Source organism: Notothenia rossii, assembly GCF_949606895.1.
Source record: "Notothenia rossii genome assembly, chromosome: 3".
NCBI classification, from domain to species: Eukaryota; Metazoa; Chordata; class Actinopteri; order Perciformes; family Nototheniidae; genus Notothenia; species Notothenia rossii.
In genome coordinates, this window is record NC_136901.1 from 73,256,131 (window position 1) to 73,283,210 (window position 27,080).

Consider the following 27,080-nt stretch of genomic DNA (forward strand, 5'->3'; position numbering starts at 1 on the left):
TCCTGCTCTCCTCGTGCCTCTCTGAGTCCTGTTTCCAATTGCTCCAGATGTTTCCATCACAATAAGTGTTGATAGTGTTTTTTGAAAAAGCAGGAAAAGGATTAGAGAAGAGTTGGCATATCCGAGCCACGAGCAGGCCTCCAGGATCAGGGGGATGTCGCTGAAGCCCTTCAGAGGATGGACCACGTTCACACAGAAGAAAGGAAGCCGAACGAACAGGAAGACCCCAATGATCAGACCTAGGGTCTTAGCAGCCTTCTTTCCTTCTTCAGAGAATATCTTTCTATGTTAAGACGAACGCGTCAGGTGGAGTCAGTCCTCATGGGGAATATTTGGAGCTGCCATGTTCGATTGCATGGATCCAACTCGCTTGTATCTGGGCAGCCTCAACATGCCATCAAAGGCAAAGGCGTAGGTGAGGCGAAACCTGGCCAGACAGGTTAGAGTACTGAGAGTTCATGTCGAGGTTGACGCAAAAGGAGGAGATGACCAGAGGCAGGATCCAGCAATATGCCACACAACGGCTGACATCCGGGCAGGGTAGTACAGCGGGTCACACACTGCTATGTATCGGTCCAGTACCATGACGCTGAGATTGAAAAATGGAGCACAAGAAGGCGACATCTGGAAGGAAGTTAGCTCGGCAGAAGCAGCACCCGAAGTGCCCGCTGTCGATGGAGCGCACCAGACTCAAAGGCATCATCAGTTTGCCAACCAGGAAGTCCACAACAACCAGGCACACCACTAAACCATTGGTCGGCATCTGGAGGCTTTGGAAACGTGCCACTGCAGCCATGATGACAAGACTCCTCATGATGGTAAGGATAGGGATTGGTAGGATCAGGCACAGACTTTAACCGAGGTGATATGACATAAAGCAGGATCACTGCCGTCATGAGCCAGGCTGTGGTTGTCTGAGGTGTTGGTCCCTGGCATGGAAATCATGATAAACAAAGCCACTCAATTTAAATCCATCGGTTATGTCTCACGGATTAATCTCAATCTGTTCTAAAAAAAAAGCCTGAGATTTACCAGATTCTTTGGCTGTTAGTATGTGTCGGCGTTTGTCCGGTATTGCTTCTTTTTAAAACTAAAGCCCATCAGGAATAAATTATTAACTGGCATGTACAGTACCAGGAGTCAATGGGCTGTGAGGTCAGTGAACAGGTTGGTATATATCGTTAAATGTCTTATAGTGGAGTTGTGATCTAAGCTCTTTTAAGCAATAAAGCTTAGTATTTACCTCTGCTCATTGGACGTGTTCCTAAATAACAGCCTCACGATTGCCTTTTACTGAATAACCTCACAACTGTGGCCTTGTCTTAGGATTTAGGACACTTCCCCACTTTAAATAAACCATAACCAACATCAACATATAGAGAATATGATCATTCACATTATGAGGGTACACATTCTATTTACAGAAAAAAAGGAAGTGTTACAGACCAGAATTAGAGTAACGTTCTATGTTTATTCATATCAACAATCACATTTCTAATCACAATATTCAGTACTTTTACAAACAACAAACAAAACAACAAGATGATATCTGATAATTGTGCAGCAGATAAACCAGGTTATACTTTATTTTCACAACATACCAACAAGTGACTGCAGCATAAAGGTGATCCATTGTCAATCACACTTTTCACATGAGAAAGGTTATGTCAGTCTTTGTAGGGCGGACAGGAATTTTTATTTACAGGGAAGGCAGCGTTGGGTTCTCATAAAACGTGTCCTTTTTCCTTCAAATGTCTTTCCTGTTCTCCTCCCAAATGAATGCACTGGTGTCTTTCCTGTAACAAAGAGCGTGGAGAACAGTGATTTTGATTAACAGTTTGAACCCCTTACTGTCCGTTGAGCGAAAAGATAAATAGGACAAAATACCTCTGATACAGCAGCATAGTCAATACTCAGTTACCTTCACCTCACATTGACAACAACAATCCATTGACTGATGAATGATCATTTACAGTGAATAGCGCAAACCTGGGAAATCCTACGCTCCTGCACTGTTATTGACTTGAACCCCTATGAGGAATGACTGAGCCAGACGTCAGCGACACTCAGCAGCAGTCACACCTTGTCATCAGGCAACATGTCGTCCTTGTGGATCCCTCCCTTGTCTCTGTTTCTACCAAAGGAGAAAGAGAAGATACCCCTAGTAGTCTCGTCAGATGGTTTCCTTCCTCTGACCTCCCCTCTCAGATCTCCCAGCTGGTAGTTTGCGGGGCTGCTGGGCAGCAGGTTGGGTGTGGAGGGAGTTGGGGTGGAGCCCCCCCAGATGTATAACGTTTCCCCCTCAGGGCAAGGAGGGAGACCCTTGCTCAGGTAACTGGGGCTCGGGCTGGCTGAGGACGGCAGAGTACGCTGGCTGCCGTTTAAGCAGCTGGAGTTGTGATCCGTTGATCCTTTGCGAGAGTTTCCGGAGGAGCTGATGTTGGAGGAGCGGTAATTGTAGGCCTTCCAGCCGGGGCGTTTACGCTGGTGACACTGGCATTGAAGGATGCGGATAAAGGCCAGCTTGAACTCGCGGTTGTAGCAGGGGTATATGATGGGGTTCAGGCAGCTGTTGAAGTAGCCCAGCCAAAAGATCACTTTGAAGACCACTTCAGGTGCTCGCAAGTTCTTATTAAAAGCACCTGGAGACATGGAGAAAGAAAAATGAAATAATGTCATGCCAATAGCATTGGGTTCATCTAGAGTATTTCCTAAAATGTAAAACTTGACATTGATCAAACTTGGACCTAATGCTAGCTTGTCATAGGAAAAAAGTTGTAGTGGAAGTCCCACACATCCCATATATCATGCTAAATCTCCTGATTCCAATGCCTGAGTGATGCTGATGCAATATCAGTGCTCTTCCTCCATGAATTTAAAGTGTGTCTCTTACTGTGTGGAAGTAATCAGAATAACCTTCATGTATGGTGACATGAAAAGAAAATGTGTTACATTTGCAAATTGCATGTCACATCATAGCCATGGTCTGTTTAATGAGGGCCGTTCAGGGTCAGTAGATAATTACACTGTGAGACTTGCAGGTTGTTTTTTTACCCAGTAGGGGGCAGCATTGATCGGGAACAACATCAGACTGCATGCTGATAGTATGTGGATCAGAAGTCCCAAGTGGAAAGCCTGATTCACATAATTATAGAAAGACCTTGGATATAGGAAAGCCTTCAGAAGCAAATAAAGTGCTCCCTTTTCAAAAACCGATGCCGACACTTGCAGTTCATGTTGGGAAATGTAATGAGAATACAGAAAGAGTGGGATGTCCCTGAATTCTTTTTTAGATAAACTGTGGAATAAACTGTCACACTTTGCTTTGAGCAAAGGGTACAAGGTTGAGATTAAATCGCACCTTCTCTGTTCGAGGAGCTCTCACAGGCAGAACAGTACACAGAGGTATGTGACACTCAACAAGATTTTTTTCCCACAATTAGAGACAATTGTTTTGATATAAACACCAACATACTGAACGTTTTCAGGCATGCTAATGAGTTGAGTTGTGCCGGTGTTAAAATGTATTAAAGTTGTGCATTTTCTCCTCTTGTGGCTAAGATTAACAGAGGAAAAATACCTTACACTTTAATGAGGTGAGAGGGGGAAGCCTGAAGATAATAACACAGCAAGTGAGACATTAGTGTGAAAGCAAGACAGACTTTGTGTGTTTGTGTGTGTGGGCAGATCTGAGCAAAACTGTGCTTCTTTACACCAGCCCACATTCTTAAATGGATATCACATTCCTGAAAATAAAAGAGGATGCACTATAATCTCAGGCTTTCAAGTGTGAAATGACCTCTGGATAGATATTATATAGGCACACCTCAGCTTACTGCCTCATGAATCACATCAACACTTTTCACAATTATTTCAAGTGGCACAACGTACATTATGCAATACATAGCAAAAATTCTGTTACCTGAATCGTGTCTAACTTTTTTAGGTTGAACTTCTTTTATCATTTCACATTTTTAGTTAGATGCAACTAACACTGAACTAGCAACACCATTCAATATCCAAAGAGAACACACACACACACACACACACACACACACACACACACACACACACACACACACACACACACACACACACACACACAAACACACACAGCACTTGTGAATTTGTTAACCTGGAGGTAAGTGATCGTGCAACAACATGAGGAAATGTCCTTTCATTTATCCTAATGACAGCACAAGTGTGTGTGTGTGTGTGTGTGTGTGTGTGTGTGTGTGTGTGTGTGTGTGTGTGTGTGTGTGTGTGTGTGTGTGTGTGTGTGTGTGTGTGTGTGTGTGTGTGTGTGTGTGTGTGTGTGTGTGTGTGTGTGTGTGTGTGTGTGTGTGTGTGTGTGTGTGTGTGTGTGTGTGTGTGTGTGTGTGTGTGTGTGTGTGTGTGTGTGTGTTTTTTTTTGAGTGAGACCAAACTTGAGACGTCTAAATGTGCCTGGGCCTCCTGCACTTTAGATGAATGGTTCTTCTTAGTGGCTGGTATTTTCACATGCTATTTTAGTATCCACTTAGATGTGATTATATAACCGTGTAAGTTATGCTTGTGATTGGGATACATAGTAGGGCGCAGTGGAATTAATAAATGTATCTTATTTATCTTTCTCTTTTGTATGTGCTTCCATCTGTCTTTGATAATAGTCGTTGCAAGTAATGATTAATGGTCTTTTATTTTGGTATATTAGATCACAAATGTAGAAAACCTAATAAATTACGGATGAAGCTGAGTTTAGCATTTGTAACATAGGACTAGGCGATATGTCTTAAATTGTCTTTCCCGATATAGGTCATTTCATATTTAGATAGCGATATCAAAAATGTTTTAAGAGAAACTATAGAGAAAATGAAGATATAAATACTTCCAGCCATACATTGACTGTGTATTCTTTTGTACCAATTAAGGGGACCACTATTAAAACAATAGTTTGATTTAAGTTGAATTTCATCTGCTTTCTGAAGAAATTGAGGTAGTTCTGTTTATTATCATCAATTTAGACAATTTAAACATCATATTGAATTTACACGCCACTCCACTGAAACAATCCAATGTTTTCTGATCAATTATCAACTATTTACTTCAACAATACATAATTGTGTTCCTTGTAAATAGTCAATTTTAAATGTAATGGTAATGCTTTTGAGTAAAAGCTGTGTGAGCATACTATGATCCCAAATGTACCAGTTTGTTTTTATATCCAATTTATGAATAAAAATGTCTGTGCCCAGTGCCAGGAGTTTTCTTCCTCTTAATCTCTTAATCTTACATCTATTTCTCAATGTATCCTTTGAAAATAGGGTACAAAATAAGACCAGCCCTAAGGTCAGATTGTCTGTGTTGTCCAACCAACAGTTGAAACAACAACAACATAATCTACTCACTTCAACAGACACATCTTTACAATGGAAAGGCAGAGAAGGTTTTAGCATTGTTAACCACCTAACAATACTACATCTAAACATCTACAGGTCCCAACCGAGACCAGAAGGTGGACAATATGTTCCTGTGCCTCCTTTCTACTCAGGCACAGAATAAAAGAGAAGGAAACACAGAAATAAATCTGTTTGTCAACAGACCTTCCTGTAGCCAGATGTACATGTTTGTATGTTTAAGTTTTGTGTGAGCAGGGTCAGTTTTTGTCCCCTGAAGAGTGTTTATGTTGTGAGGTTATAGTATAAGCTGCAGAGGATGCGAGACAATGGTATGGTGATAACTGTGGGAGGGTTGTTGTTTGTGGCCTCTGCCCTTCTGTTAAGAGAAACGTTTGCACCTCCTTCCTGAGGACAGGCACACGCAAAAACATCTCACCATGAAACACAGGAACATCTTAACAAAACAAGGCATCCTGTTATTCTAACTAATTGGAAGAACCATTGCCTATTCGGTGCCACGTAGTGCTCACAACCCCACAATCTGCTCTCCAAAACCTCACGCATCCAGTTTCACAACACACCTATAAATGTGATTAATTTGTCTTGATCTAAAAGGACAGAAGTTATTGCCCTAGCAAATTGCTTTCAATGAAACCATAGCGTGGAGCTATGTATGGGAAATTGGGTTGACATCCAAAGGTAGCTCACTTTCCCCCCCAATGGTCTGCTCAGATCAGACCCCTCCTTTCTTCTTCAACGCTTTGACACTTAGCACTCTCATTATTTTTCACCTTCAAAAAACCATTTCAATTACCCCCTAGTGCAGGGGCAAGCCAGCTCATGTGACAAACCGTACAAAACACATACACACTTGTGTGAGCTGCACACATTTACAATATCGTGTCCAAAAACACCTCTACATGGAAACAATTGGGTAGCACCTCAAAGTGTTGGTTTCTCTCACACATGGGCACACGGCTTGTGCCAGTTGCTAAATGCGAGGCCTTCACAAGACATTAGTGGCTGTGCGGGGTGTTAAAGAGCCGTGGGACAATGTGTGCAATTAATTAAGACGCACAAATCACTGAGGACTGGTGATAATATTCCCAGCAGAGTTGGGAGATTGGACAGAAAGAGACAGCTCATTGAAACATCAAAATGCAGAGGAGTACCTCAAAGGAACCCTCATATTTTAGAAGTTAAAACAAAACATTTTCTATACTTTATAAAAAACACTTGAATTAGTAATTATTTGTTTATGTTTCCTTATCTTGTTTTAGTTATGTTGATTTATTTTACCCGTACAAAGTTAATTTAACGATAAGTCCATGGACAGAAATATTTATTCAAAATAGTTTTGATAGTTATCTACTGTAATAACAATTGAGTGTAATTTTAAAGTAGCATTGTTTACATTTTTCACAGCGTTAAAAATGTGAGGAATTGCTGCTTTTCCTTGTTTTACTTTGATTCTATTTACTGGTTGCGTACATTTTCTGATGAAATATGGTGCTTAATAATACAATCGCTACTAATTTTAGACTGCTCTTTGATAAATAATTAAACATCTTGTGAATCATAGAAATGGTCAGAATGACTTTGCCATCAGGACTAGATTTTAGAATATTTTTCTCGGTTTCTAAACAATGTTCGGCCGCTGAACCAACTGTATTAGAGATCAGCTGGTGGGACATGTGCAGCCTGAAAGGCACTAAAGAGTGTCAATGAAAATACATGTAATTATTATACCGCTTCATTAATAGTAAGGTCTAAAAGCATTTTGTAGGACTTTGTGTGCCCTATTTATTTCTGTCTGGCCCCTGTGATCAAATAATACGTCTTATTTAATATCAAATAAAGTTAAGTTAGGTCTGTTTGTGAAATTCTACTGCTGCTTTTTGTCCAAGGAAGCTTGCATGGAGTCACGCTAACTTTAATGTAATGTAAAGTCTGCATAGCTTTCTTTGCTCCAAAAGGCGTAAAAGGAAAAATGATAATTCAGAACCTGAAAAAGGAATGACTCAAACTCTGGGACTGGTTAGCTCAGGCTTTGGAAAAAACAAAAAACATGACATTTATAGAATTTTGATCAAATTGTTCAGATAATGTTCTGAAGGAGAGATTTTACATATTTCTTTAAACTGCACGTGTTCTTGGGTTGAGACTTCAAGGGTCAGAGGTCACAGTGGCTCTTTCTGACAGCATGCAGTCTAAGTTACACCTTTCCTGGCTTTAGAAAGAGTTCTATAAACTGCCGCCACATTGATACAATCGCTCAAAAAACAACTATCGTTTCATACATCTACATAAACACAAGTTTTTGTATCACTTTTCCTCACACACATAAACAAAACACACGTGCCATTCGCTGCTACTAACACACTCCTAAACCCCCAGATAGGTTACATATCAGTGACAGTGGGCAGAGGAGGGAGCAGGCTAGTGTGAGACAGGAAATCCCACTCCACAGAGCAACATGGGGAGGGCCCTATCTCACTTTGAGTATTAATGTTCACACAAAAGTCACACACAAGAACAGTGACACAAACTTACATTGAAAAACAACGATGTTTCCTACAAATAGAAACAGAGAGTTTCAGTTTCCTACTTTATAGGTCCACCATGCAATGAACTTCAGAAGATGAACCATGTGCTCCCCACTAAAAGACTGGTGGACTTGCTTGTAGGCTTTTCCTTCATGCATCTCGGAGGCCCATTTCTAATGAGCATGAAACTAAATGTTATAGTGCTTTCTCACAATGAATCAGTGTTGATACATTGAAACACCCTCTGGGGGTTTCTCAGCAGTTTGTTGATTACATAAACAGGCCCCTCCTGAACCTCACGTCCCCCTGCTCTCTGGAGCCTCTCAGATCTGACAATCAGAACTTTGAAAAATTACATTTGTAACATGCTCTTTGGTATCGCACTAAGAACGCTTGAGGCAAAATGACCCCCCCACCCCATTTTTTGAACTTGCCCCAGGTAGTAATGTGCGTGTGTCCATGTGAGGAAGGGGTGAGCCTGGGGCATCAACACATTCATATTTTACATCATTAAAAGTGTACACATGCAGGCACATGACAACACACACACACTAATATACTATAACCTACAGGGGCATATGGGGAACAATCATCTAAATACAGCAGCCATGTTTGTAGTTTACTCTTTGTTGATTGCGTCCTTTTGACCAGATTCCATCACCAAATAATGACTCAATGTTACCTTAACCTCTTTGCTACAAGACAGCCTGCAGCACAAGCATTCCACCACAGAATATATTGTTTAATATCCTCTGCAGGTTTTTAAACAACCATGACAGCAGGGTGTTAAATGCTTACCAGTCTCAGGCAGCCCCGGTTGGCCCCACAGGCCTCTGAATAAACCGACCGGAACAAAGGGAGGCCACCTACTCTCTTCTTGGCACACTTGAGGAGTGTATTTGTTGCACCAGCAGATTAACTGACACTCAGGGAAAAATGCAAAGATAACACTAATAATGTTTGATAGGCTTGTGAATAATTCCTTTACAGTCTAGGAAAAACACAGTGTCCCATATTAAGAGCCCTGAGTTTGAGTCCAAAACATCAGTGTTAGCTTTGGCTTTGTGTTGGAAAAATGTTAAAGTTGGCCCAAATAAAAAGTTGTGTCATAATAAAATATGATGCAATCTAACTTTATTATCTTAACAGAGGCCGTGAAGTAAGAGAACTGTTATGTAGATCCACCCCTTCTGCACTATTTATATTGAAAGCTGCAATACCGGTGATGTTATTTTCTTATTCTGGCAGTATAAAATAAGCACTACAGTATATCAAAGCCCACTCATAGGTTTGGTATCAATTCCAAGCAGTAATGCTGCCCAGGATATTTCCCCTGTGCCAGCTATATGTATGATTTATAATGCCTGCAGCGTCCTATATTTAGATGGTTGTAAAATATTGTCTACAGGTTTCATTAGCTAATTGAATATCATGAAGTTTATAAATTGGAGAGGAGGGGGAGGTGTGGGTTTTATTTGTGTAAAAGCTCACAGTATAAAGGAACTATTGAACCTACCTATGGGTAAGGCGAGGAAGAAGGGCAGCCAACAAAGCGTAAACATGCCGACCACAACTCCCAAAGTTTTTGCTGCTTTCTTCTCCCGGGAGAACTTAAGAAGTTTCACCGTGAGGGAACTTCTCGCTTGATTTGCTCGGCCTTTACCGGCGCCTGCACCACAGGGCTCCTCTTGCACCTGAGAGCCCTTGTGGATCCTGAGGGTCAGCTCACCGGAGTTCATCCTCTCGCGCATCACACCGGCCTCAAGGTTCTTAGTGGTCCGTTTGGCAACTATGTACACGCGGCAGTACATGAGCAGAATAACGATGAGAGGGATGTAGAAGGACCCGAGGGAGGAAAAGAGCGCGTAATACGGCTCCTCGGTGATGGAGCACACAGTCTCGTCTGGCGATGGCGGCTGCTTCCAGCCCAACAAAGGTCCGATGGAAATTACTACTGACAGCACCCACACCCCGAGCATGGCCAGCAGAGCTCGCTTCTCGGTCACGATGCCAGGGTACTGCAGTGGATGGCTCACTCCGATGAAGCGGTCGATGGATATTACGCACAGGCTCATGATGGACGCGGTGCAGCACAGCACGTCCACCGCCGCCCAAATGTCACAGAAGATCCGGCCAAACACCCAGTAGTCTAAGATCTCCAGAGTCGCGGACACTGGCAGCACAGTGGTGCTCAGCAGCAGGTCGGCCATGGCCAGGTTGATGATGAAGTAGTTCGTCGGTGTCCGCAGGTGCCTGTTGCACACCACCGCGAGGATGACGAGGATGTTGCCCGCGATAGCGAACACGATGAAAGCCCCCAGCACCATGCCGAGCGGGATGGCTCGGGTGAGGTCCACCTCCGTGTAGTTCCCACCGGAGCTGTTGGTAAAGTTGACCGGGGAGGACGCGCCCGCAGTCCAGCCGAGTTCCGAAGAACCCTTTTTCCACAAGTTTGTGACATTGTCAGTGCTCAGACTCATTTTGACTCAAGAGTTCCTCCATAGCAGGCTTCAGATCACTTGTAACTGCAACTCATGAAAGAGCTCTACTAAACAAAATGAGAACTACATATCCAAAGTCTTCATGGTGGAACTTTGCAATTTAATTTCCAAATCACTGCTGAGATGTTTTGTCAGAAAGAAGCGATCAGTACGCAGCAGTCCCCATGCAGTCCTAACTCCACTCTCCTGAGGGCTCAGTGGAGAAGTGAGGGGGGCAGCAGTCATCTCCTGCCTCCTCAGCACCACACACAGCTCTCCCATGTCGCCTACTGACCAAACATACCTAAACACGAGTCTATAAGTATACGCATGACGCATACATGAAAACACGCTACTTTAGAGAAAACAGGCTAACATTGCATAATTTTACGCTGCTGTGCGCAATGGAACTGTTTGCTGTCTTTGTCTTTCCTCGCTGTGGGAGGGCACTTAACTGGTCACTTATAAGCGAAAGACGTTTGTGCCAACACCACCTGATCTTTAGTGGCTTGTCTTTAAAGGGCACTATGATTTAAAGTGAAGTAGAAAACATTATAATTTAAGTAAAACGTGATTTATGTATCCTTAAGTCCAATTATGAATCAGCAACATCTACTCAGTTTTCTTCAATGTGTGGTCATTGAAAATTATGTTTAGGCAGGAAACTCAAAAGGTTAAGCCTTAAAGGTTAAAATGATAAGGGTTCAAATAGATACCAACAACCCCTCTTCTATAACAGGCATTTCTTTCTAAATAGTTTCCTATTTTGGTCATATGCAGGAGTTCATCAAAGGAACATCACTTTGGATCTGAGTTCTGTTCGTGAGGACCGACTGATTTAAGGGGCTGAGTTTAGACACAAGCAAATTCCTAAAACTGAGGGTCCGTCTGTTTAAGAGCTTTTCCCCTTCATCGTGATGTTACACTGGAGGAGGATAGAGCACAGTTTTTTCTTTAAGATAAACTGTCTTAAATGCAATGATTAAATACATTCTTACTATTTAAGGCACATGTGAAGGTGTGTTGTATTGCAATTTATAGTCTTTATCTGCATTTACTTTATTGGCTTTTCCCTAGGAATGTTTATAGGTGTAGGTTCATTTGGAACTTAGTTGTGAAAAAAGTATGGGATGTTTACAACATCTAAAAATCAATTTATTATAAATCAGCATGTTATGGGTGATTATATATATTTGATTTTCAGTCTGTATGAGATTTTAAACCTTTCTAAAGAATTATTTTTGAATGAGAGGTGGGTTTTTTTATCCAATACAGATGTTTTTGTATTCACTTCATTGCTTATTGTTTTCCTTTACTTTACATTCTTTCAAGAAAACAACAATCACTCAGTGTGACCTTAGTGCTGCTCATACAGTTCAGTTTGTATCTCATATGTAATTAGAGATAGGCCTATACTGTAGGCTACTATTAGCTGATAACTGAGATGCTAAATCGACACACAATACATTATGAATGAAAGGTAATGCAACAATCTTCAAATAATGTAATAGTAGGCCTATCTGGTACTTAAAGTGGCCATTCTGCACAATGAGTACTTTTACTTTTGGTACTTTAAATATTTTTTGGTTCAAATACTTTCCCTCCTAACTTAAGTACAATTTGGAATTCTGGACTTCGACTAAGGTACATAATCAGGGTACTTCTTCCACCTCTGCCGGTGACAGGTGCATGCTGGGTGCAGCTAAAGCCACTAGCTACTAGCTAAACATCCTCGTGGGTGATCGTCCAGCGGTGACTTCTTCATGAGCAGCAAACATTTACCTTCAGAGAGGCCTTTCTGCTGCCTGTGACAGTATTATGCAGAGGAAGAGAGGCTCGGCTGGTTTATTCTAGAGTTAGCATGAACGAACTCAGAAGAAGATGGATCTAGAGCAGATGGAGGGAGACTTCGCAGACGCGCAAATTGATATCCAAACAGGTGTGTGCCAAAACAAACTCTCATGAACAGCGGGGGAAACACTACTTAGAATTCTACTTTTAAATTAAAAGTAGAAGTACCCGAGTGTAGAAATACTCTGTTACAAGTACAAGTCCTGCATTCGAAATGGTACTCAAGTAAGAGTCGAAAAGTATTAGCATTAAAATATACTAAACGAACCAAAAGTAAAAGTACAGTGCAGATTGGCCCATTTCAGTATAATATAAATTATTGTTTTGATTATAATTATTGATGCATTAATGGGTTTATCAAAGCTGGTAAGGTTACTTACTTTATATGCTGCAGGTTAGCTTGTGAAGTTTGCGACAGGTGTAACTCAAGTCTTGTGTGTTGGTCATATTTCACATCATTAAACTAAATCTGCAAAGTAACTAAAGGCACTACATAAATGTAGTGGAGTAAAATAGACGTCAGTGTAGTTGGGTAGTAGTACAAAGTAGTAAACAAGAATTGAAATACTTAAGTAAAGTAGGCTACAAGTTATTACTTGAGTAAATCTACTTAGTTACTTTACACTACTGCTCATGAATGTAACACCCGTACAGACGAACACTGAACAACCACTGTGTAATAGAGACATATCATCAGTGTGTTGTAGCCCAGGTTACTAAACATTGTCCATAAACTTGGCAGCCCTGTTTGTGCTGCGTGTGTCAAATATTTTCATTTCTGTGACCTAATGTATATTGTTGCATTTGCCGTGGTTTCCAAGGCTGTTTTTGTTTATTGTTGGTCATTAAAGGCAAATTAGTTGAGTTTTGCCTCTTTTTTTTCTTGTTATAAGGCTGCACCAAGGTGTCTATGAATTGATTGTTGTGTATAAGGAATCTCTGGCTGTGAGGTGTTTGTCTACTGCAGTCAACTTGTTGATGTGTCCTTGGGCAAGATACTTGACCCCAAGTTGCTCCAGATGGTGTAGCCAGTGGTGGGAAAGTTAGTTTCCCTAAGCAGGTGTATTGAAGCCTCTGTGTGAATGTGTGAATGCTGACTTCTAAAAGCACGTAGGTGATAGGTGGTAAAGACTGAAAAGGTGCTATATACTGTAAATGCAGTCTTATTACCATTTCCATTTTCACTAGTATAGGCCAATACATTGATGTGTATATTATATAAGGAAGCAGTATTTTAAGTCTCTTGTGGATTAGTCGTTCTAATTAAAGACGGCAAGTGAAATTGTTTTTATTATCAATTGTAATTTCAATGTTGGTTCATGATGCATTAAAAGTGTAAGAGCACTTTCAGGACCCCTGATTTGCACAATTAAATTACAAGTAAAATATCTTGTTCTTCTTTTTGTTATGGTAAAGCTATTGGTTCTTAGGATTTTATACAGTAGGCTATAACAAATGTGAGTAAATCCTTCATCAAGAAATCCCTAAATGTATTGCATTCCTTTCAACGCGTATCAGTCAGTAGACACACACTCTGTCTTTTCAACCCTTCAACAGACGCCAGAGTATGAGGGTATTATGAGATATTTCTTAAAAGATAATCGCCAATTATATCATGTCATTTCTTCGACGGATTTTAGTGCGGGGATGAAGTACATTGCTCATTTCACTTGATTGAATACACTGAGCTTCACATGACATGAAGCTCTCTTCTTCTATGCTGCCAAGCACTCTGAGCCAGTTTCATATCTTTCGGCGGGCTGCAACCGGATCGCCTCTGTCTCTCTGTGCTTCAGTGGTGAGATTTTTCCTTAAATTCAAAAGGATCAACTTCTTGTGTGCAGGAATATAAATCTTGAATTACATAAAATATGAGACAATTGATTTATACTTGGAAATATGGTTTCTAGTTATGCACAGTAATTTGTTATAATATTTATCTATTTAACATTAATCAAATGAGATTAAATAAGGAGTTGGTTTGTTTAGACTGCAGATAAAGACTTCAAGTTTAGAAAAGTTTGTTTTGTCAGATACGTATTTATTCGGTTTAAATATTTATATTTGAAGGGTTGCTTTAAACTCAGGTGACTGAAGGAGAACTGTGGTTCGACAAATGGCTCATTGTGGTGGAAAGCAATCGTTTATTTAATTTCACTGTCCGTGAATTAAGCTGTGTGGGTTCAGCCATCTTGGTTAAATGTTTCTCCTGATGTTAAGAGGTCATAGTTTCCCTTTTGACCTTGTGCTCCTGTTCAAACTGCCAGGTCACTGCAGTGCTGGGCCCACTGACTCCACATGTTCAGCGTTATCCATCCATTATCCATGATCTGTGATTGACTTTGCAGCAGAAGTGATTCACCAGTATCACAGGTCTGAAGGAGATGATGACGAACCCAATGTGGTATAAGTTAAATTATAAATAAAAAAAATCTCACTCCAAGCTGAACTCAAAGGTTGGCAGCCCTGGAATATGTGTAACGTAATGTCCTTGTGGTAAACCCCGCGAGAGAGAAAGGTTTGAGCTCCATACTGTTTCAGAAATAATGCTTGAAGTGGTTGGGAACATAATATGGCATTTAATCACGGCAGCGTTTAGCTGAGTTTCTCCCGGTAGAAAACTCTCTTAGCAGGGGAAAGCTGCGTGACGCTACAAATGGGCGTTGCTAGCAGCAGCCGTCCATTAAAGCAGAATCAGCCTTTTTGGAGCAGGGCTGGAAAAGAGGAGTATGAGCTTTGCATGGCTACAATGGGTAATCTGTTTGGTATTTTAAGCAAAAAACTTCACAGACATGTTTTGTATAGGTATGGCCCTACAATATATTTTTCAAATATAGCAAAATAGGTCCACTTTAAGTAAAGGTTCTAATACATTTATATGAAAATACTCTTTTGGGAGTAAAAGTCCTGCACTTAAAATTATACTTAAAGGTGGGGTAGGTAATTTTGGAGAAACCAGCTCGAGTGCGCTAGAATTTTTGAAAATACACAGCCGGATAAAATCTGCCACTTCCTTACAGAGCCCCTCCTCCAACACACACGCACACACACATGACCAATGAGGGCACGAGATAAGTTTGTGCACAGATGGAAAGCTGACAGGCAGGTAGGCCATCCAGTTATTTTAGCCGGGCCGGCTAAAATGATTGGTCGTGCTTTTTAAAATGTACAGTACTACGGCTTCCACAGAAGATTTTTTTTTATGGAATTTTTTTTTTCTAAGTCATTGCTATCTGGATGTTAAGAGCATTCCATGGAATATAATAAAAAGTGTATCTCGAACCGGTTTCTCAAACTTACCTACCCCACCTTAAGTAAAAAGTAAAGAAGTATAATCAACAAAATGTTGACTACTTAAAGTATCAAAAGTAAAAAAATACTCTTGCTTAAAATTGGTGGTGCTTTTTATACTCATCTGTGCTTTACTGTGAAATATAGATAATACTCTCTTTGGCGTTAAACTGTTATTTGGAAGTAATGTCGTCTTGTTGGAACCATAGGTTGGAACGGTTCATACATACTCATACATCTGGAATGTTAAAAGAGGCTTCAACAAGCTACTACTTTTTTCAATTGGGTATAATGTTTTTAAAACTGCCGTGACACATTTAAAGGCCAAGATTTCTTTGAAGTAATAACCTCAGAAATTGTATTCATGTAATCATTTGTCTTTAGTACTTCACAACAAATCTGGCACCTATGATGCAAAAGTGTGGAAGATGTAAACCATGAGCATTTATATAACCCAATGTTTCTCGTTTTAGGGCAAACTCCTCTTAAGTTGATGTTTTTATCTCATCGATAGGCATACAGATGCCAGCTGGCAGTGAAGCCCACACAGACCCAATAATCTATAGCGGCCCACCTGAATGCGTGGGCCCGAGCTGCCTGGTGGTGTAGTCTCTCCAACACCATATATGGAGGATGTTGTGTAATGTGCTCAGACGTAGAAAATACTTTTGGTTGTATAACTGTTTTTTAGGATTAGTAATATGATTTTGTAAGGACCATACATAGACTCAAGGAGCCAATCTACAAAGATAGAGAACACGATTGGCTCTTTCACTTTTTTTAGACATTTATCTCAGTGACATTTTGGCCCCTCAAAACCATGAATAACATGATACACTGTGTCATGCTGTCTAATGAAAGGATTGGAGCGTGCACATTCTCTAGGTTTTATTTTTAGCATCTTCAGTGTTCAGTCGATGAAAATATCATGTGTACCACCAATGTTGGAAAACAAATCTTTTAATGACAATACCTTTTTTCGGCAATTCCTCACACTGTTGATCTTTGCCTAAAACAAATGAACACAACCACAACTTTTTTACTTGCATACATTTTGTAACTTAACTTTCATATATTTTGGTTACTCTCAGCTTCATTTAGGTGTGACCTTAAAACAGAAAGCCCAACATTCAAGATAAATTATCTTAAAAAAGAGGCATGTGGTGCAGTGGGTTGTGCGTTGGTGTTGGGGTCAGGGTCAGGGGGTCACAGGTTCAAACCCCACTGCAGTCAGCATGTCGTTGTGTCCCTGGTCAAGACACTTCCCCCCCCAAATTGCTCCTGTGGGGATTGCAAAGAGCTGAGCTAATATACATTGGTTAAAGGAAGTTCCCGTTAGCACAGTTGAACACTAAAAGAGCATCTCACACGTATTTTCACACACGCACACACACACTCTCACATGTATTTTCACACACACACACACACACACACACACACACACACACACACACACACACACACACACACACACACACACACACACACACACACACACACACACACACACACACACACAGTCTGTCTCCTTAACCGACCCAGGCCAAAGTGATCCATCACACTGAGCCATGATGAGACCAAACCCCACCTCGGTGACCCTGGTTCAAAAACAGTTTTCATCTTCCCGGGTTTCTGCTCACCTCCCTGGAGAGGGGTCAAACAAAAAGGGGAATAATATCTTTGAAGCATGGCTTAATGTATGTGTATGTGTTGCTGACAGCTGTGATGGTGCTAATAAATAGCTCTGTTGTGGCTAGGATGTACTACTAATGATCATAGGATCATAATAAAAATAGAAGACAAGCACAACACCACACGTCAGACCGACACAGGCGACTGAATTTAGTTGGTCAACTTATTCTATCATCAAGATATGCCACCAAAAAAAAGAAATTGGCAGTAAAAGTGGCAAAAATAATTCACATAATACTCTTTAAGTAATGGTCACAAATTGAGATAGTCTTTTTTTTGTTTGTTTCTGTCTTAAAATGAAAGCGTTGTATTAATACCAAGCCACTTTTATTCCATAATGCCTTCCATTCTAATAATACTTTGGCTGAACAGTAATATTCTGTCTTCAACATCTTACTCATCCTCAGAAAAACAAGGCAGATCCCATCTGGTTTTCATCAAGGCAGCAGAGGATTCACACCTCAGCCTATATGGATGTGACAGTCATAGCCACCTGGTAGCACATTTCCCACAAACCACAACACAGAAACCAGATCAGCAGAAGCTGAGGTCAGAACTCCGTTTCCCTGACAACAGACATCTAAAGCTGTTGCTGAACGTTTCTTATTTCGAAAAAACACGAAAAATGTTGGCCACGAAATACACATATCAGGCCGAGTCTGCAAAATGTGTCATGAAATGGGAAGTGAAGTTAAAGTGTCTTTTGGGAATTGGCTTGGAAAGATTTGAACAGGCAGTCAAGCTAAATATCTTCAGAAAACATGTGAGAAAAACTCGTCAGTAACTGAATTCACTTTCTTTTTTGCTGATGTCTTCTGAATCATACCAAGACCAGAACGACATTTAAATTACTTATATTTTCACTTTTGCAGACACATTTGTCTTCATCTAGCAGCTGCAAAATAGATCCTTCCTGACAGTTGCCAGCAATGTAGCATTAGCCTGATTATTGCTTTTTCTTCTCAGATGTAGAAGAGATGACTAGAACACATTTTCCTCTTTCTCCCCACAAGTCAGACTTCTGATTTTAGCGGCTTGCTAATGTTTTATGAATGCAGACGTGCTTATGTTGCTTTGCAGGTGCCCTCTGCGCCAAATACCTGCTTTGGGTATTATGTACACAGCTGTGACTAGCTCTCATTTAATGTGCTTTACAATGCGTGCTAACACATTACCTTCCTAGCTCAACTTAGCCCGTGTAATACTGGAATTTTTGTGTGAGCACAAACCAAACAATATTCTTACATTTCACACTCCTTGTCCAGCTTGTGGGCTTCATCACTCGCATCACAGTGGAGTTGAAGGCTATGAGATTTTTTTAAAATTTTAAACACAAAAGTGAGATCAACATCAGTTTTGTTGTCATAATGAGTTGAACAGTGTCATGTTTCTTTTAGTGAATAAACCACGCTTACATTAGACCCAAGTTGTATTTATATTAACTGCTCTAAAATGTTTTTGTTATTGTCATTATTATAACCCAGAGTATGTTTGTCTAACAGGGCAGTGTGTCCTATTATTTCTGGCTGTTGCTAGTTATTGTGGTGTGTTGGTTACATTGTAATGTGAACTTCCTCTGCAAATGCCTGAGTTTGGTTTTAAACTGGAACCATCAAATCCACATCAGCAGTGTTGTTGACACAATGAGCGTTATCTGTCTAATCAGTTCCTTCATTTGTTTCTGTCTGATGTTAATCAGAGTAATTTAAACTATTTGAATATCGCACTTGTGGATCTTGGACCAGAGCAGAACAATAATTTAAGATCCTGGTGGATAGATCGCAGCTTCAGGGCGGCTCAGCAGCAGGTATCAGCCAGTAGAGACTAATAAAAAGAGAAGAAAATGGATTTCATCAATGCTGCTCAGCAGCCAGTGTGCCAGATGAGACAAAACTGTTGGCTGCAGAAAAGAGCAGATGAATAGGCTTTCTCTTGTTTGTAAAGAGCTTGGGGCATGATTGAGCTTATCTGGTAGAAGAAACCTTTAAACCACATCTTTTATCTCAGCTTCTCTCTGGCTTTCACGTTGTCTGCTCCCACCTCTCTGCCTCCCTCTTTCTTTAGACATCACTGGCCATCCACGATAAGTTATCATACCTCTCTGCCCACACAGTAACAATAACTGCTCATACAGTTATATAGGCTGCTACACCATGCAATGGGACACTTGCCACACATCCATATTGTACCTGGCCTGCTGGCAATGCACAGCTGGCAGAGCTGCGATTTCCTTCCTCAGTGGAAAAACTGCAGGTCCGGCACTTTGTTAATCACTATTTATATTTGACAAAAGGCAATCGAAGCTGAAGCTGCATCACTTAAATTTGATAAAGCTCTTGTAGGGTTCTTGGCTGACCCCATCAGAAAAGCCCATCTCTGCAAAAATCTGTGTTACTGCAGATTGTCTGACAAAAACAGGGCCGGGGCAGGGATGTGTGGGTGAGACTGATGGGCCGTATGGTACTATGGAGTATGAGGTGCGTTCATCAGAGGGGAATCTTGGCTGATGATCCTTGAGACAGGAAAGGGCCTGGCAGGAGCCCAGACTTTACATACAGAGGAGTGCTGAGTGGACACTCCAGCAGTGCGGTGAGCCCCAACCATTAGAAGATTGCCTCTGAGGTTTTGTGAGCAGAGTGAAGCTCACTGTTCACTGTTTTCCCTGCAGGGACATAATGACAAGGCCTTTGATCCCCCACTACATACTTTGAACTTCTCTGCATGTTTTCTGAATTATGCAGACACAATTCCTATAGACATTCCACTGTGGTCTCAGATGACATAAGCCTTCTGTTGATTGTTTGGTATATGGCATGTGAATGAAATTGCAACATTATTTTCCTATAAAATCAGAGCAATCATTTCCAGTCCAGAAACGTGCAATTTCACCTCCAGTGACAGGTCGTTAGCTCTGCAAAGATGTTAGTAGCTGCCTCCGGCTTTCCTTCATCTAAACAAAATTCTATATCAAAGTCATTTTGATCAACTCTGAGCTGCACATCCTCATTTCATTTGAATACTAGCAATCTATTTGAATGCAATCTATTTTAATGCAATCATATTCCACTCGCAAGCAACTAGCAATTTGTTCTTGGGGAATAGTTTTTCCCTTATTGATAGGAACATGTTTTTCTATTTGTGTGTGCCTCTTCATGCTTTTATAACTTAAAATTGATTGTCACTTTGGCACAGGCTGTGATTAAGGAGTGTATAGCGTGGTGACAGTTAGTGCGCATGTGTTGCGCGTTTCTTGTTCTTGGGGAATTAACAAACAAACCAATCTTGACAACAAGAACAGCTCAGATAAATTATAGTGTTTCTTTGTTCATCTTTCTTACACTAAACCTTTTAGTGGATGCAATTTAAGAGTAACAACATCACAATTTAGATCTTCGCCATGACAAACTTATATTTGACTTTCAGAATGTCTCTCAGCCCATGAATGAAAATAAAAGGGTACACTGGGGATGAAGGCCTTTGCAAATTGATTGGTAGATGAGTAATTCTCTGTATGGTAATCAATGTAGTACCACGAGCTAATTTTAAACTTGGCGCTGGTCCTTCAGAGTTGAATGGGTGGCCTCAGTAAAAGCCACTCATTCAAATGATGCACTCACAATATATCAAGGAAATGTTAATGTTCTCCTGCTTATCTCCTTTTATACAAAGTAGCATGGAAACACTTGAGCTTGAGGAAGCAAGACAAAGAGGAAGTAAAACATTACACAAGACATAATGGATTATTCATCATAAAAGTTTAATTATGTACTTAAGCATTTTTAGCCAGACCAACAACATGGCTACAGGAATTACGGTGTCAGTCGGTTTGTCGGTCTCTCCTCCACTGACTTAAATATCTCTATTATTAATTTGGTTGCCATTATAGTTTGTTTTGACATTTATGGTTTCCTGAGAGTGAATCCTACAATGACTTTGGTGATCCCTTGATTTTTCCTCTAGTGCCACTTGGAGAGTGCCGTTTGTGGTTTTGAGTGAAATGTCCCAACTATTAGATGTAAAGCAGGAAACATAGTAAAAAATGTTCTCCATATTAAGGATTTTAGTAGCATTGGTGATACCTCGTATGGTAAAAATGTAATTTGTCAAATACTTTGGTTGGTTTATGACATTCCCATCAGTCCCTGCTATGCTTCATGTGTCTGCTAAATAGCAAGGTTAGCATAATATGATGCTAACATTGTTTAATGTCATATACAAATTGAATAACTAAATAATTAGTTTATAAAATATTGGGTTTATAAATTCTTTGATTAAATTGACTTCAGAAGAAATTCAGCATTGTATTTTGCCTGTAGATTCTCTTATGAACTTTCAGGATATTGGTTGAATGGGCTTTTTTGCAAAAAAAAGTAGTTGGTAAGTTGGCATTCAGTCAAGAAATGTACAAAAACAAAGTTGAGACAGAGCAAATCATTAGTTTTACCCAGTGGGAGTGACGCAGGTTAGAGTACTCCCAAGTCTCTTTTAGAAAGGTTTTTTTCCTTTTATTTATTTATTTAACTCAAAAAGTAGGAAACAACATCTTGTTTGTCAGTATAGACGATGTGTCCACAGCACATCAGTGTTTGTGAGGATTTACTTGTTGAGCCGAGAATAGTGAGCGGTTCCATTTCAGATCATTGATCCAAAAGAAAACAGAGCCAGGATGGGTCAGCCAAGCCTTAATTACAATCTCCCTTAAGTTTGGGTGAAGTGATGGTGAGTCTGCCTGCGTCAATGGCTCTCATTTTCTGAGAACATCCTGTCAAAACTAATTAATGCATCCCTGGGCCTGGGGTGTTCTACCAAGCCAAACAAACAAAGCAAGCAAGGTTCAAGGTTCTTTATTGTCAAACTAACATAGCTACAGAGTAATTATGTCGTTGAAAATCTTTGGTCACAGGCTTCTCCAACAATGCAACACAATAATACAGATAAGCAGACAATATTAACCAATATTAAAATATACTATATACAAAAAGAGAAATTAGTACAATACGAGTCTATATACAAGTTATCGGAATGATATATTAGATAATAGATAAATAATTACTAAGTAGCAGATGAATGTTATGAAATTGTTTCAGCAGTTCATTTGTTTAACAGTCTTATTGCCTGCGGGATGAAGCTGTCACTGAATCTGGTTGTTCTTGTCAGGATGCTGCGGTAACGCCTGCCAGACGGCAGCAGACTGAACAGTGTGTGGCTGGGGTCATGGGGGTCTTTTATAATCCTGAGGGATTTCTTCCTGAGCCGCTGGGAGTAAAGACCCTCCATGGATGGCAGCTCCGTCCTGGTGATGTTCTGTGCAGTTTTCTCCACCCTCTGTAAAGCCTTACGATTGAGGGCTGTGCAACTGCCGTACCAGGCCTTGATGCAGCCAGTCAGGATACTCTCTATGGTGCACCTGTAGAAGTTGCAGAGTATCCTGGAGTCCATGTTGAACCTCCTCAGCCTGCGGAGGAAGAAGAGCCGCTGTCAAGCTTTCTTGGTGATGGTGGTGGTGTGAAGAGTCCATGTCAGGTCCTCAGTGATGTAGACACCGAGGAACCTGAAGCTGCTGACTCTCTCTCCACTGTTGTCCCATTGATGGCGATGGGGGCGTGTCCCTCTCTCTGCTGCTTCCTCTAATCCACAATCAGCTCCTTGGTTTTGCTGACGTTGAGATGGAGGTTGTTATCCTGGCACCAAGATGTCAGTTTCCCGACCTCCTCTCTGTACGCCGTCTTGTCGCCGTCTGTGATCTGGCCGATGACGGTCGTGTCGCACTCAGTTGTTACAAAGTCTCTTCCACAAGCAAGCAGACAGGTTAAGACAGATGAGCAATGACCTGCTGAAGCTGCCTTTACTCACATCCATTTTCTTCTATGAAAAGGAGGAACATGTTGTCCCTCTCTGGGTCGAGGTACAATGTGCTCATTTTACACTCTTTTTTTTCTATTCTCACTTGGGTTCATCTTGAGCTCTAAAAACCCATCGAAGGCTTCCTGATGTGAAAAGTCTTGACATGATATTTAAATTTAAGGGTGGAATGAAATATATGTATAGGGGATAATAAGACATTTTCTATGGGAGGAGATTCTGTTTCTCATAGTAAGGCTTGTTTGGTTTGCCCGAACATCTGTCACTAGAATATTTCTTTGAAAGCAGCAAGAGGTTTTTTGATGATATGTACGTAGCCCTGTGCTCACTGAGGTCACACCAGACCCCCTGTGTGGAAACAAAAGCTGTCAGTATATAAAACACGCTTTTCCTCATCAAACATATTTCTCTTCAAAGCCCCTGCTGCCTTTAGTGTATATATAAAAGAATCTACAACACAGCTGTGGTTTGGCTGGAGTTGAGGGTCGCTGCCCCTGCAGGAGTTTTCCATCACATCGAAAGATCAATCAAAATACTGTCTGACTTTACTTCATGTTGTTAAATTAGAAAAACAGCATGCTTTAAAAAAAAGGAAGATTCTAATATGATTTGTTACCCAAAGCATTTCTGGACACTCTTTAATGTCTTTTTACTCCTCAAATTACATATTTAACAAATGCTAACTATTCTAGATAAACAGCTAGCTTTATTTCCCTCTTTAAAAAGATCTCCATGTAGTCAGTAAAATACATGTGCTAACTTTTAAAATGATTTATGAAAAATGTATAAGTGCAAAACTTATATCTGCATATAAAAATATGAACATTTTAAGCAGACTGTGGCCTATTTACACATCCAACATACACAGAGCAGCATAAGCATTCATGTATTGATGTGTGTTTGGCCACCCGATTCATTATTATTTAATGTACTTGGAGCGCTGCTTTGCTCTCCGCAACTCCTGAGGGAAATATCTGGCTCTTTAGCTGCTAAATGCTCTATGATCACCAGGTAGTTGAGAGTAAAGTCATTGTCATGATCGCATCCTTTGAAGAGCCCCAACTGTGAGTACAATTGCAGGAAATAGCTCCTCCTACTTTAACACTCTAAAATGTTCCTTGCATTTGTCTCATTATTAAACTAATTGTTATCATAATACATATTGATTATATCTGCTTTAATATTTTGGAAAATTGTACGGGGCTGACAATGATTACACGCTCTTTATTCAACGTTTTTCTTCTGGAGTTGCTTCTCCCTAATCTCCAGACGGTAGAGAGAAGGAGGAGATGGAGAGTGCAAAGTCAACATCACCCTAAAAGAGCCACAATTATAGAAAACAGAGCGGGTTAGTTTAATAACAGAATTATTGTTGATATGGAGTTTGTAAAGTATGATTGGATGTTGAGTTAACCCCCCTCTGTTCTATCGGTCCGATACCTTAATGTTACAGAGTTGTATCAGACGAAGTCACCCATGGTTCACTTTTTGTAAGCTTTATTTATGGTTGCTAAAAGGGTGAGCTCTGTTGTGACGTTCCCTAACTGCCAGCTGGAGGAACTCATCACATCAAGTCTGAGAAGAGAGATGCTTTCCTCGCTGGAAAGAGTTATCATTCCCAAAGGTAGATGCTATATTTATAGGGGCATATGTTTTGCTGCTTTTATAAATCCCAGCTCTCAGGATCGAGTCCATCTTCACAGCAGAGTCGATCGCTGGCAATAGATCATGTGGATTTGCCGAGTAATCATGAGCCGAAATGATTATTATTTGAGTGATTTTTAGCAGTTATAATAAAGGAATAATTCCTGTGTTGCAGGTGTTTACATACTATGCAAAGAAACATGTGGACACACAACATGAGCCGCATAAAAGTGTGTGTGAGGCATCGTTATAATCTCAGAATCTTTTTCGTTCAACTTGCCAAAAGCGGAAAAAGGCACACGAATCAAAAATAAACCTTGCATGGAAGTTTGTAAATAAGTCCCAAAATAATGCCAAACAGATAGCTCTCTTGACATTGACCATGGCCAAACCTCTGTGAGGAGTGGGATATTTTCATCCTGAGAATTGTTGTGGACCATGAGATCCCCTGGCAGTAGGGCTGCATGATTTGGGGGAATAATCTAATTGCGACTTTTCTGACAGATATTGAGATTTGCGATATTTGTTTTTAAGCGATCCAACGGATGTTTATTGCAAACTGTGGCCATACCTCCGGCTAGGAAGGTCGCATCGACATGCTCCCGTCTCTAACACCCCCGCAGCCCGAGCTACAAGTGAAAGAACTAAACTTACATGAAACTTCCGTTGGGTTGCTTTAAAGTCAAGCTTCAGTTCAAGATTCACCCTGTCATAGATGTAAAACATGTGATGGAGCATTACTTACAGTTGCAAGAAAAAGTATGTGAACCCTTTGGAACTACCTGGATTTCTGCATAAATTGGTCATAAAATGTGTTCTGATCTTCATCTAAGTCACAACCATAGACAAACACAGTCTGCTTAAGCTAAAACCACACAAACAATTATATGTTTTTATGTTTTTATTGAACACACCATGTAAACATTCACAGTGTAGGGTGGAAAAAGTATGTGAACCCTTGGATTTAATAACTGGTTGACCCTCCTTTGGCAGCAATAACCTCAACCAACAATTCCTTTAGTTGCATATCAGACCTGCACAAAGGTCAGGAGGAATTTTGGACCATTCCTCTTTACAAAACTGTTTCAGTTCAGCAATATTCTTGGGATGTTTGGTGTGAATCTCTCTCTTGAGGTCATGCCACAGCATCTCAATTGGGTTGAGGTCAGGACTCTGACTGGGCCACTCCAGAAGGCGTATTTTCTTCTGTTGAAGCCATTCTGTTGTTGATTTACTAATGTGCTTTGGGTCGTTGTCCTGTTGCATCACCCATCTTCTGTTGAGCTTCAATTGGTGGACAGATGGCCTTAAGTTCTCCAGCAAAATGTCTTGATAAACTTGAGAATTCATTTTTCCGTCGATGATGGCAATCTGTCCAGGCCCTGAGGCAGCAAAGCAGCCCCAAACCATGATGCTCCCTCCACCATACTTCACAGTTGGGATGAGGTTTTGACGTTGGTGTGCTGTGCCTTTTTTTCTCCACACATAGCGTTGTGTGTTCCTTCCAAACAACTCAACTTTGGTTTCATCTGTCCACAGAATATTTTGCCAGTAGTGCTGTGGAACATCCAGGTGCTCTTTTGCAAACTTCAAACGTGCAGCAATGTTTTTTCTGGACAGCAGTGGCTTCCTCCATTTTATGACCAACTTATATATATATATATATTCAAATTTCTTTATTAGGATAAACCCCTTGAGGTGAATCACCTCGTTTTCAAGGGGGTCCCAAGACCATTTTATGACCAACTTATGCAGAAATCAAGGTAATTCCAAAGGGTTCACATACTTTTTCTTGCAACTGTACCTGACTCAGATGGTTTGTTTCACCAAACCATCTGGGAAAGCTCCATTGGAAGCCATTTGGAAAAGGGCAGGCACTTTCAAAGATACTTGGCAGGTGACTGGATCAATCTGTCTATCACCTTCTATCATGGGCCACTTCTGATTGGTTAACAATGGCTGGTGCATGTGGAGCACATCACTTTTGATTGGTGTGGATGACTGACACACAAGAAGAAAATAATTATCAAAGCGATTTGGATTTAAAATCGATTAATCATTCAGCCCTACCTGGCAGTGAGGAGTACTTCTGTTGATGATCGAAAAATAGGTCTGTGGTCTGCACTCATTCAAAGCCGCTGAGATGGATGAGCAGCATGTATGTACAGTGGGGCAAAAAAGTATTTAGTCAGCCACCAATTGTGCAAGTTCTCCCACTTAAAAAGATGAGAGGCCTGTAATTTTCATCCTAGCTACACCTCAACTATGAGAGACAGAATGGGGGGAAAGCATCCAGGAAATCACATTGTAGGATTTTTAATGAATTTATTGGTAAA

At 40.6% G+C, this 27,080-nt stretch overlaps 2 protein-coding genes across 2 annotated transcripts in view; one reads left to right on the forward strand and one right to left on the reverse strand.

Moving 5' to 3' along the window:
• Positions 1-136: 136 nt before the first annotated feature.
• LOC307032372 (alpha-1A adrenergic receptor-like) lies at positions 137-11,309 on the reverse strand. The gene is made up of 2 exons (XM_079670285.1): positions 9,441-11,309; positions 137-2,642 (listed from the first exon to the last, which is right to left on the reverse strand). Exons 1-2 carry the CDS (start codon positions 10,402-10,404, stop codon positions 2,077-2,079), a joined length of 1,530 nt encoding a protein of 509 aa, XP_079526411.1. The 5' UTR covers positions 10,405-11,309; the 3' UTR covers positions 137-2,076.
• An 807-nt stretch (positions 11,310-12,116) lies between these two features.
• Positions 12,117-27,080, forward strand: part of LOC307032373 (hepatitis A virus cellular receptor 1 homolog) — a 60,059-nt gene continuing 45,095 nt past the window's right edge. The window contains exon 1 of the mRNA XM_079670286.1: positions 12,117-12,343. The gene's annotated coding sequence lies outside the window, so the exon portion shown is untranslated. The remainder of the gene's footprint in view (positions 12,344-27,080) is intronic.

Bases quoted from the DNA above. Each gene is read 5' to 3' on its own strand.
- LOC307032372 (XM_079670285.1), bottom strand. From the start codon at position 10,404: ATGAGTCTGAGCACTGACAATGTCACAAACTTGTGGAAAAAGGGTTCT. The intron at 2,643-9,440 runs GTAGGTTCAATA...CCATGTCTCCAG, and splicing joins CTTCCTCGCCTTACCCATAG to GTGCTTTTAATAAGAACTTG.